The sequence below is a fragment of the Eptatretus burgeri genome, chromosome 24 (genome assembly GCF_056783735.1).
Source record: "Eptatretus burgeri isolate ZD-2024b chromosome 24, Ebu_testis_v1, whole genome shotgun sequence".
Classification (NCBI taxonomy): domain Eukaryota; kingdom Metazoa; phylum Chordata; class Myxini; order Myxiniformes; family Myxinidae; genus Eptatretus; species Eptatretus burgeri.
In genome coordinates, this window is record NC_140984.1 from 311,157 (window position 1) to 323,656 (window position 12,500).

At 45.2% G+C, this 12,500-nt stretch overlaps 1 protein-coding gene and 1 long non-coding RNA gene across 3 annotated transcripts in view; both read right to left on the bottom strand.

Moving 5' to 3' along the window:
- LOC147007818 (netrin-1-like) overlaps positions 1–8,060 on the bottom strand; it is an 8,542-nt gene extending 482 nt beyond the window's left edge. The window contains exons 1-7 of one of the 2 annotated variants that reach the window (XM_085866288.1): positions 7,158–8,060; positions 4,215–4,392; positions 3,727–3,909; positions 2,797–2,946; positions 2,558–2,608; positions 2,230–2,307; positions 1–1,837 (exon numbers count right to left, since the gene is read on the bottom strand). The exon at positions 1–1,837 is cut by the window's left edge and continues 482 nt beyond it. In XM_085866288.1, the coding sequence (XP_085722414.1) occupies positions 1,488–1,837; positions 2,230–2,307; positions 2,558–2,608; positions 2,797–2,946; positions 3,727–3,909; positions 4,215–4,392; positions 7,158–8,048 (1,881 nt within the window). In that variant the 5' untranslated portion in view covers positions 8,049–8,060 and the 3' untranslated portion in view covers positions 1–1,487. The remainder of the gene's footprint in view (positions 1,838–2,229; positions 2,308–2,557; positions 2,609–2,796; positions 2,947–3,726; positions 3,910–4,214; positions 4,393–7,157) is intronic. The other variant, XM_085866289.1, reaches the window with a different exon arrangement.
- Positions 8,061–9,783: 1,723 nt separating this feature from the next.
- Positions 9,784–12,500, bottom strand: part of LOC147007819 (uncharacterized) — a 4,040-nt gene continuing 1,323 nt past the window's right edge. The window contains exons 2-3 of the long non-coding RNA XR_015053859.1: positions 10,939–11,029; positions 9,784–10,617 (exon numbers count right to left, since the gene is read on the bottom strand). This is a non-coding gene — a long non-coding RNA (uncharacterized LOC147007819). The remainder of the gene's footprint in view (positions 10,618–10,938; positions 11,030–12,500) is intronic.

The following is a 12,500-nucleotide window of genomic DNA, read 5'->3' on the forward strand; positions in this document are numbered from 1 at the left end:
AGGTGTTTGGACACCATTAAAGATGGCGGTTCATCACCACCTCGGGTCCATCCACTCTCATGATCTTTTTCTACCCTCGTTATCCCTCTCCAAGCCCACCTCCCTCATCCTCCTATCCTTTCCATTCCTGGTCTACTCCTCCAAGTGTTTCTCCACTCTGCGATTTGTGCGTTTCTCCCCTTTCCACCCTCTTCTTGTTCTCTCATCTTCTGCTCCGTTCTGTTTTCTATATCTAGCTCTTCCAAGGTGTCTCGACTTAAGTGTACAAAATGACCACGAACTTCCAAACCAGGATGAGGTTTTCAACTCACAAACAATCCAAACGAGTTTAACACAATGGTTCATTCAGAAGATCAAACGAGCGAGAGACTCGTGACGGTCGGACACGCAGTTTAATTCACCTTTAAATTTTCAACTTTATAATTAGTTTGTGAAATATAAATGTGTTTTATTTCTTTATTTCACTCTCAGCCGCTCTTTGCATGTCCTGGGCTATTGTGTCTCGTTCGTTTAACTTTTTGAACGCCCTCAAAATAAATCAGCAAAACATAACAAATTTAATTTTGCTTCGATTACAACAACAAACTAGTTGTTGCAATACCAACAACAAACTATTTGTTTCAATAACAACAAACTATGTTTCCATAAGAACAATTTGTTTCCATAACAACAAAGGATTTATTTCCATAACAACAACAAACGATTTATTTCCATAACAACAAACGATTTATTTCCATAACAACAAACGATTTATTTCCATAACAACAACAAACGATTTATTTCCATAACAACAAACGATTTATTTCCGAAACAAACGATTTGTTTCCATAACAACAAACAATTCATTTCTATAACAACAAACGATTTATTTCCATAACAACAAACGATTTATTCCCGTAACAAACGATTTATTTCCGTAACAAACGATTTGCTTCCATAACAACAAACAATTTGTTTCTATAACAACAAACAATTCGTTTCCATAACAGCCAATTATTTATTTCCATAACAACAAATGATTTGTTTCCATAACAACAATCAATTTGTTTCTATAACAACAAACGATTCGTTTCCATAACAGCCAATTATTTATTTCCATAATAAAAACGATTTATTTCCATAACAACAACAAACGATTTGTTTCCATAACAACAACAAACAATTTGTTTCTATGACAACAAACGGTTTGTTTCCATAACAACCAATTATTTATTTCCATAACAACAAACGATTTATTTCCATAACAACAACAAACGATTTATTTCCATAACAACAAAACGATTTATTTCCATAACAAAAAACGATTTGTTTCAATAACAACAAACGATTTGTTTCCCTAACAACCAATTATTTATTTCCATAACAACAAACGATTTATTTCCAGAACAACAACAAACGATTTCTTTCCATAGCAACAACAAAGAATTTGTTTCAACAACAAATTATTTTTGTAACAACAACAGACTAACTAACTGCACGGGTACTAACTAGTTGCTGGTTGCCTTGATATTTTCACACATCCAACCGTAATATTGGAACTTTTCCAGGTTCTTCTGCAAAGTCTCATCCCAACGTACAACCTCCGCACCAACATCTAGTGTGTGCACTTGCATATTGGCAACGATTGAGTGTACCAATTTACCCACGATTAAGTACTTCACTTCAGGGTACAAACGAGGAGGACATGAGCAAGCCAATCGCTCGTTAGACAAGGCAAGATCGAAGTGCATGTCTGGGTGTACGCTATTCTCAGCACCCTTGTACACTGCCTCCAGAACCATGACGTAGTGAGTTGACTCGCTCAAAACATACTCGGTCAGCACCTTGACCTGTATCACTGCAAACAAGAGAAAAAGAAGTGATGCCCGTTCAACGGATTAACAAGCCAACTTCCTAACCACGATGGAGCCCCGCTTCCGATGACGTTTTCCATCAAACAGGGGTTAATTCACACAGAAAAGGGGGAAGGGGAGAAAGCATACACTTGGGCGCGGAGACTGGAGCACACGTTTTATTATTACAGGAGTTACACCACACTTATGATAACACGTATTATTTAATAACTACTCCAATCTATCCGCCATTTTACCCCCCAAGACTAAAATCCGCAACAACATCAACATTAAATGGCCAAACAAGCTGAGTTTCAGTCTGGGGAAAACACAGAACCTTCCACTGCAGAAAGCAGTATCAGCTGCTCCACCGCTAACCGCACAACCCAAAACTTACCAACGTCTCTCTTGCAAAACTCTTCGTTGTCCACATCCACCACGGATTTCTGCATGGGGCAGTGATTGGCACAGGTGCCTGCACAAAGGCACACGCACATGTATCACACACACACACACACACACACACACACACACACACACACACACACACACACACACACACACACACACACACACACACACACACACACACACACACTGATGGGTGCAGATAATGATGATGTTGATGATGACGATGATGACGATGATGACGATGATGGCATGTACCATAAGGATACTGATTAACATAATGAAGAAACACTTTGATGGAGTAGTGAAGAACCCACCGGTGGTGTTGTGCATCTCAGACTCGTGTCCCCCATGAGCATTGTAAATGGCTGAGGGTGGGTAGAGAGTCAGGTGGAACAATTCGATTGAGGAAATTGTTCAAGCAGAATCAATGAAAGGTTTTGGTTGTTTTTTGCAGATTGAGAAGCATTTAAAAAGTATAAGGTTTCAGTGTAAAGCATTTAGCGAATAGGAAAGGCGTTAACCATAATGTGGAGGGAATTTGCAGGGTACGTACGGATGCAGGGAGTGGTGGTTGTGTTTTGTTGTTGATAACCCTCTGCACATTGGTTGCACCTCAGACCATCAAATCCAGCTTTACATTCGCATTGCCCGGTAAGTTGGTAGCACGCCTTGGATCTTGATCCCACTGGATCGCAGGCACACGCTACCGAGGCACACGGAGGTAACACCCTCAAGGTCATTCAAACAAATACATATTCGCTGGTTTTCGATTCATTCACAGCTACAGTTCGGTTACAATGGTACCAAATTTGGATGACATTAGGACAGGGTCGTGATGTTAAATGTTCGAGGTCATGCAGGTCGCGTGACCAAAAGTGTGTCAAAATGGCGGACTTCGTAAATATTTGGGAAAACCAGGTAAATTGTTAAAAAAAACCTTCCTCTCCAGACCCACCAGTCAGAATGTTACCAAATTGTGGTTCCAACGTGAGGCCAAGGCCCAGATAAGCCACAGGCCCAGTGGTCCTATTTTAAAATGCTTCGGTACGCCGCCCTTGAAGACGATTGCACATCAACATGTACAATTCTCATAAAAGAGACGTAATTACCGTTTTATAAAAAAATGTTTTTAAAGTTTTTTATCTTTAAAAAATCGACCGAAGTGAACACACAGTCGTATTCAAGGTTTGACCTTTAAAACTCTTCTGAAATGGTCCTCATGAAGGGTTCAAACAAACACACAAACACACACTGTGTTTCATAGAGGTAGATGTGATGACAAAATCTCAATGGGCCGACAAGTGGATAAATGTCAAACACTTAGTGGAGGGAACAAAAGTTTTCTCATTCCAGTAATATCCGGACAACGTCCGAAAAACTCACCCCACAATGGATGGACGACCCTTTAATAATTCCTTGGTTCCACCTCCACCCGATACTTATCCCATTCCCCATGTGGTCCCCCCATGACTCGAGTACTCACACTTGCAGGTCTCTGGATGATTGTTCTTTTGCTCTTCGTTTCGGTAGAATCCTTCAGAGCAATACTGACAATGCGATCCGACCGTGTTGTGTCCGCAACCGATGCACTGACCACCATGTCCGGAGAGCTTGTACAACGTCGGGTCGAACTCGCACTTGTCTGAGTGATCATTACAATGACACGCTGTAGAGGTATGAGTGGGACAAACGAGAGGATTGTGACATTGCAATGAGAGGTACACGAGGAGTCGCACAGTACAGGTACACCATTGAGATCACAGTTGTGGGGAAACCTTCCACTCCTCCATCCCTCCTTCCACTCATCCATCCCTTCTTCCACTCCTCCATCCCTTCTTCCACTCATTCATCCCTTCTTCCACTCCTCCATCCCTCCTTCCACTCCTCCATCCCTTCTTCAACTCCTTCATCCTTCCTTATATGGGAAATAATTAATAATAATCAAACCACGACCACCCAGGTCCAACTCACCGAGGCACACGTGTGGGTCCCGTGGGGTGGCCCGCTCCCACGGTCGGTCTTGGTGGGAGTCTGTGCAGCGCTCGCAGTCGGTCCCCGTCGTGTTGTGCTGACACACACACTCACGACGTCCGTCGGTTCCGAGCAAACATCTCGAGGCGTGTCCGTTACATCCACACCTGGCTTCCACCTGTACAAGGGTCATCAACACCGTGAGATTCCGTCAAGGGTGATCGATAAATCCGGAACCTGACACATGAACACAACCAACAACCTTCTGTGCGGTTCCACAACAAAAATATTTAATTATATAATTATATAACACCATGAACTCTTCCGGTGAACAATTGCCATTGATTAGAGGAGGTTCAAGAAGAAGTTCGACGGAACAGATACAATGTAGTCCAAGACCTCTTCATGAACCACGAGAAAAGGTGGGATCCCATCCACGGACCGTGCCTGGGGCTCTGGGTCCTCGTCATGGACTCCAGAACCAAGTGGGATCGTGTCTGTGTCGGTGCCAAGTCCGTCACCGTTTCCCTGCGAGACGCTGATCTTCCGCCTTCAACGGACAAAGTCACGTGTACAATGTTGTTGATTCTTATATTCTCCGTATTTTTTGCCAATGGCTTTACATTTATTCCTGGTGGTCTTCATTGTTTTAGGTTCCATTATTGCTTTTCTGATTTTTCTTAAAGATGTGGACAAATTGTTTTTAATGAAACAGACAAATTCATTAAAAACCTGAATGAGATCTTGCTCTGCGAGAATGATCTTTCCGTCCACGACTTGGACGGTCATTTTCTCAGCATTGTTTCCATTTGTTTGATGATCCAACAGGTTTGTATAAGAAAAACATGCCGGACTGGATTGCAAAAACAAATTTTAATCCTTCTTCATTGTTTTTTCACATCAGATGATACAGTGAACATGGGCATCCTGCATTTGAATGGTCGGTCTTCAATGTTTTCTTAGATCCTCCGAGTCCGGGATTTATATTTATTTCCCCCCCACCCACCTCCCCTTGTCGTTTCCATGGAACATCCGAAAAAAAAATCATAAAAATATATAATTTCGAAAAATTGAAATTATAGTGAACGCAGTGAGCTTCATACGTAACGCGTGCGCATGAGACAATAGCAAACAACAACAACAACATCAACACAATACCCCTGGCAATTTGGAATCCGTGTCGTTGGTTATGACCCTTTTGCTTCCGTTTTTTTTTTTTTGCTCTGATTTTTTTTTGTTTCTGGTTTTTGTCATGGGGAATGATGCATGCAGGGAGATAAAGGCATCGTCGGAGACGTGAAATACCCAAATAATATCAGACATGGTGTATATTTCCTCCACTGATTTTAATAAAGATATCTCCCGCATCATCAAAAAATAATTTTTAATCGTGATTTACATTGTTTGATCGCTGATCCCGAATCCAGGCCAAAGTAACCGGAAATTGTGTATACAGTTTTCAACAAGTTATAGGTAAAGTCAGAAGCGAATGTCAGAAGAATACTACGTTCACTTTTCGTATTTATATTTTTAAATGAGATCCTGTTCGAGGCGGTGTAGTTGTCGTTGTGAAGGTAATGTTGTGGTAATATTTATATTTTTAAATGAGATCCTGTTCGAGGCGGTGTAGTTGTCGTTGTGAAGGTAATGTTGAGGTAATATTTATTTTTTTTAGATGAGATCCTGTTCTAGGCGGTGTAGTTGTTGTTGTGAAGGTAATGTTGAGGTAATACTTATTTTTTTTAGATGAGATCCTGTTCTCGGCGGTGTAGTTGTCGTTGTGAAGGTAATGTTGAGGTAATATTTTTTTTTTTTAGATGAGATCCTGTTCTGGGCGGTGTAGTTGTTGTTGTGAAGGTAATGTTGAGGTAATATTAATTTTTTTAGATGAGATCCTGTTCTCGGCGGTGTAGTTGTCGTTGTGAAGGTAATGTTGAGGTATAATGTTAAGGTAATATTTTTTTTTTTTAGATGAGATCCTGTTCTAGGTGGTGTAGTTGTTGTTGTGAAGGTAATGTTGAGGTAATATTATTTATTTTTTCACAGCAAAAAGACTGTTTAATTTGATATATTTAAGAAGCGAATGTAAGAAGAATTCTACGTTCATTTCTCGGCTTTGCCGATTCCATATTATATTTATATTTCGACCGACCAACCCTATACTACATTTTAGCTGAAGAACTGTGTAAACCAAGTTATAAAATAACTAAGGCCTCACGAGCTTATTTATTTATTTTGTACACGAATAAAGAGCGACGTGACAAAAAGGAAGAGAACACTAACTTGAGGTCCCGCCCAATGCGTGCGTCATGACGTCACCATATTGAAACGTCATGACGCATCCAGCAAATTTACGTGCATCTGCCACTCCTTTCGCGCCGTGACGTCACGGTTGGCTGTCTGGATCATCTCGTCTGGAATTTCCGTCCTTTATTTAATTAATTTTACCTTTTACATCAATGTCGAGCTCGTGGAGAGGAGGAGCTCGTTGAGAGGAGCTCGTGGAGAGGAGGAGCTCGTAGAGAGGAGGAGCTCGTTGAGAGGAGGAGCTCGTGGAGAGGAGGAGCTCGTGAAGAGGAGGAGCTCGTAGAGAGGAGGAGCTCGTTGAGAGGAGATCGTGGAGGGCAGGAGCTCGTGGAGACATTCTCGGAGACTTCCGTGTCCACGAACATGAATTACACGGACATAATAGTACACGGTGGACAAACACTTCGGGTAAATGGGGTTTGAACCCCGGTTTGGTCTCATTCTCACTCTTCAGTAATTTTCCCGATCCTGCTCTTTGTGATTAAAAAAATACTCGAACAGCTCGATTACAAGTCGAAAGGACAGCCAGCTTAATGTCTATATTTAATGACCGATGGTTCATTGTTCTCGTTGTTATTGCGTTCATGAAGTTATTATTATAATTATGAACGTGTGAATGGAGAATCCGAAACTCACCCGGAAATCGGAGACCGCGAAGAAACTGGACGAGAATCCTCGATCTCGCTTCGTCGGGTCGGGCTCTCTCCGTCGGAAGACCACCCGGATGTCGGTGGCGGTGACCCAGTCCTGCAGGGCGGGACTCGAGTCGAAGCGGGACGCCGAGCGACCTGATCCCAACGTGTAGAACTTGACCGCTCCGCCGAAGAAGGCTCCGTCCCAGGGTCTTGAGCAGAGCACCTCGGTGTCGCGTCCCCGTCTCACGGCGGTCTTCGTCGCACGTCCGTAAAACCCGAAGCAGTCTTTCGAGTAGAACTGGAGGGGCCGCCAGGTCTTGCCGAAGTCCGAGGATTTGTAGATGGCCGTGCCTTCGGGGTGCTGGGAATACGTACGGATGTTCCTTGTGATGGCGAAGATGAATCGGAGACTCACCGAGGTGATCTCGAACCTCTTCCCGAGCGACAAGGACAGATTGACGTTGTTGTCGTCCGCAGAGGACTGCCACCAGGTCTCCTGGTCGGGGTCGTGCAGGTCGGTCAGATAGGCCGCCGGGTGGGACAGTTTGGGGTCTTTGGCGTCGCATTGGAAGCACGTGATGACCCTTCGATCGTCGTCGTCCTTCTTTTCGACCTTCTTGAGCCTCTTCAAGTGGCAGAAGGTCTTGGAGGGATTGTCGCAGGTGCTGGTCGCGGTCACGGACCGACCGAACGCCACGTTCTCCAGGTCCGGAGCACAAAGGAGCGGGTTCTGGAGATCGTCGTAGCATGAGGGACCGGCACGGGTATCTGCTGGAGGTGGATCAGTACCAAGCAGGACCTCCCTCCCCGGCGTGTGGCGGTCCTTCAACACGGACACCTTGCCACACGACGCGCTCCACAACACCAGCAGCCACATGAACATGAACATCATCCCTGTGAGTTATAACTACAGGACTGTCCTGTATCGGGGTTCAGGGGGGTTCGACCGGGACAACTACGATTCACACAAAACCCCCAACAACAAATCGACCTGGACAACTACGAGTCACACAAAACCACCAACAACAAATCGAAAGCTCCTCCAAATGGATTCCGATTGAACTTCTCTGCTTATATCCTCTGTCCCCAAATGAAGCTCCCCCTCCAACTCCAAACAAACACGTGACCGACATCACCCCGCCTCCAAACAAACACGTGACCGACATCACCCCGCCTCCAAACTAACACGTGACCGACATCACCCCGCCTCCAAACAAACACGTGACCGACATCACCCCGCCTCCAAACTAACACGTGACCGACATCACCCCGCCTCCAAACAAACACGTGAGCGACATCACCCCGCCTCCAAACAAACACGTGACCGACATCACCCCGCCTCCAAACAAACACGTGACCGACATCACCCCGCCTCCAAACTAACACGTGACCGACATCACCCCGCCTCCAAACAAACACGTGAGCGACATCACCCCGCCTCCAAACAAACACGTGACCGACATCACCCCGCCTCCAAACTAACACGTGACCGACATCACCCCGCCTCCAAACAAACACGTGACCGACATCACCCCGCCTCCAAACTAACACGTGACCGACATCACCCCGCCTCCAAACAAACACGTGAGCGACATCACCCCGCCTCCAAACAAACACGTGACCGACATCACCCCGCCTCCAAACAAACACGTGGCCGACATCACCCCGCCTCCAAACAAACACGTGACTGACATCACCCCGCCTCCAAACAAACACGTGACCGACATCACCCCGCCTCCAAACAAATACGTGACCGACATCACCCGCCTCCAAACAAACACGTGACCGACATCACCCCGCCTCCAAACAAACACGTGACCGACATCACCCCGCCTCCAAACAAACACGTGACCGACATCACCCCGCCTCCAAACAAACACGTGACCGACATCACCCCGCCTCCAAACAAACACGTGACCGACATCACCCCGCCTCCAAACAAACACGTGGCCGACATCACCCCGCCTCCAAACAAACACGTGACCGACATCACCCCGCCTCCAAACAAACACGTGCCACCCCTCACCCCACCTTTTTGTGTACTTTGTCGAGGCTCATGTAAGAAGAAACACAACTCGGTTCGTCAACATGGTCCCTGAGGACCAGCAGGGGGTGCTCGAGGACAAGAGGAAGGGATGAAGGTTTCTCAACATGGTCCCTCGCCTGGTGTTGGCTTAGCGTGAGGGGATTGGCTTGGGATCCTCAGGTCCTGAGTTCGAGCCCCATTGGCCACTGAATTAACACCAGGCGGGGTTGATTCAGCCTGCTGTCCTCCTGAGGTCGGCGAAATGAGTCCCAGTGTGTTCGTAAAAGGGGCACTGTATCAGCGGCGCAGGTGTGCTCCAATAAATGGTCGGAGTGGCGACCGGTCGAAGATTGTGCCAACGAGCCAAGGAAAAACTGCTTTGGCAGCTCCAATGTTCTGTTCAGGAGGATGGTCCACAACAACAACAATAACAACAACAATAACAACAACAACAACAACAACAACAACAACAACAACAACAACAACAGTATGTATTGTTGGGCGATATCCATGGTGCCAATTTATTACATGAAGAAATGCTGACTGCTCCACCATTGAAGGATCAAAGAAGAGGTGAGGACACACCGAAGTGTGACGTATCGTGTGTGTTAACAACAAGCAGGTACAGTTCGGGAAACTCGTTTCAGCGTGGACCGACGGTGCACTCAGCACAACCCATAAACACAAGGGATTCGTTGCACTTTCGACAGAGCAAGAGAAACGTCCCATTTTAAGTTCCCACTGTGTGTTTCAGGGGGCAAATAGGTCATGACCTTAAAATTAGGTCAAGGTCAAACATTTTAATGTAAACCCCACATACTTTACATTCACATTACACTCAAAATTTAATTACAAAAGTCCAAACTTTCTCAATGGTGGTTTAGTACTCCGAGGGGGTCTTACAAACTGTGGAACAATTAAAAATTGGGGGCGTGGGGGGGGGGAGGGAGTGAGTTAAATCAAGAACAATTGATTTAAACATAAATAACAATGACGAACCAGTTGTTATGAAAGTGATGAACATTTTAAAAACAATCAGAGCTGTCTTCAAGAAGACGAACATTCCTCGTATTTCCGTCCCAAAGAGTCCATGAAAAAACGTTTTTTTAAATTTCGATTCAAACTTCAAGGATTTTTTAAATCATAAAAGCGATAAAAATGTAATTATTGAACAGACAAAGACAAACCACCACTTTCGAGGTCCCCGCTCAAGCATGCGGAGTGTTGACCGAGTGGGTGGAAGGGAACTCCGGATTCAGTACAGTTGGGACAATGTCCCGTTTTTATAATTTCGTGATAAAGGAAGAGGATGCTCGGAGAAGTAGGATGGAATTGGACGATGTTTTTCACTCGTCCAAAATCAGCTGATTTTTGATCCGTAAGAAGCACAATGTGGCCTCGGCATGCCCGACGTTCTCCTTGTTGAAGACATTTCCTGTGGCACATGGGAAGGGATGGTTGTCGTGACTTCACAAAGAAATGCGAGGAAATTCCCCGTTGGACCGATACACTTTCACCAATTGGTCACGACAATGGGGCACTGGATATAATTACAACACCTCTTGTGACTCGAGCTCACTCCGCGTGCTCGGGGTAACGATAGATTTTGTCATCACGTCTCAATTAATAGATTTCCTCATGGGCTCATACTTTCGCACCTCACTGTACGTATGTTGTTGATGGAGCACGTTTCATTTCCTACAGCAGGTGATGCTGTGGGGCCAAAATGACAGGTGATGCTGCTGGATTTGCTCACCTTTAGGAACGAAGAACGTGTCTCCCAACTTCAACGCGTACTACATCTGGTGGATTGTGACATGCAGCATCCCTTGAAGTATGTGGAACAACTAAGGAGTGGAAAGGTGTACACATCAGAATCTGTGCATCATTATAACATGCTCCAACTTTTTACTTTGAATCATTTCTACCTGAGACCCCTGTCCCCCTCCCCCTAGCCATCCCCCAACAAACTCTGCTCCAAACTCCCAAACTTTTCCAACGTACCATGGTATCATTCCTGACATACTGCAGTCCATTTTCCTTCATTGGGGGAATCTTTAACAACCCGCTGGCAAAATTGGGAAAGTTGAACATTTTGCAGATGCCGAGGTCGTCATATGGTTCCATTGTGTTTCCGTCAGGCCCCAGGTACAGGCACATCTCAGAAGTCCTGACACAATCTGCGTTACAAATGGACACATGGGTTTCCCGTATGTTGTGATTAACTGGAGCCCAGTCTGTGGCAAAATCACCATTCTTATCGTTTTTAAATATCTTGAGGTTCATGCGATCAGTGCTTGTCGTCTTACAAAGTGCCTGCTTTTCATCAGTCAAGTTTAACAGGTGCTTCGAGGTGATGCTTCTCAATGCTTACCAACATGGGACAACACTGGTGTGCCAATCTCAGGATCGACAGTGTCCACATCAAGGCGTTGGACCATGTTGGCGAAGAGATCAGAGAAGAAGAGAAGAAGAGCGTGCCTCGTGGCCTCATCACAGGGCCTCAGAAATAATTTCATCTTATGGTCGAGAAGGAAGGTGGGCGTCTGGACGATCGTGGTGAACGGACCTGGCGCAACAGAAGAACGGTCGGCATATTTGCTCGTGAAAAGAAGCTGCACGGCGGTTTCTGAGCCTTGGCGTTGAATACCGCCACACGAATACCTCGCATACGTTTCCCCGCCCAGAGAGCGGCTTGGCGCCATTTTCGGGTGCAGGTTCTCACGCAGTGACCCACGCGGTTTCGACGACGCCGGGTCCAAAAAGGATCACCTCTGGACGAAGCTAAATGCTGGCATAAAGGAGGGATATTTCTTTTGTTCCATCTTTTCCCCTTGTCTGTTTTAGTAACCATGTGTCGAGGCGCCTCGACTTTAGGCCGTAGATGACCTCACGTTTCATGACCTCATGCTTTGATTTATTTTCATTGTTAAGCTTTGATTTATTCCTTTTGTGAATGCTTGATTGATGTTCATTAAACCCCTATTTATTAAGATTGCTTGTGTCTGTCTATTCGTTGTGGGTTCGAGTATAAACCCGTGTGCCTCCGTGTGGTACGTGCTTCGCCACTTCTCGTCCCACACACGCCTTAATCTCCAGGGAACTCGGCTGTTCACCTCCGAGGGAAATTGTTTGGCTCTCTGTCCAGGTGAGTCTTAACTGGCGTGCACACAACAATACAAACATGTTCACGTGTTATTGTGTCCGTGTTTTGTTTTATTCACCGTGTAAGTTCTGCGTCATCCAAGTCATATGGGCTATATAAAATAAATGGTCATGTGATGTGTGGGGAAGTTTATATATATATATATATATATT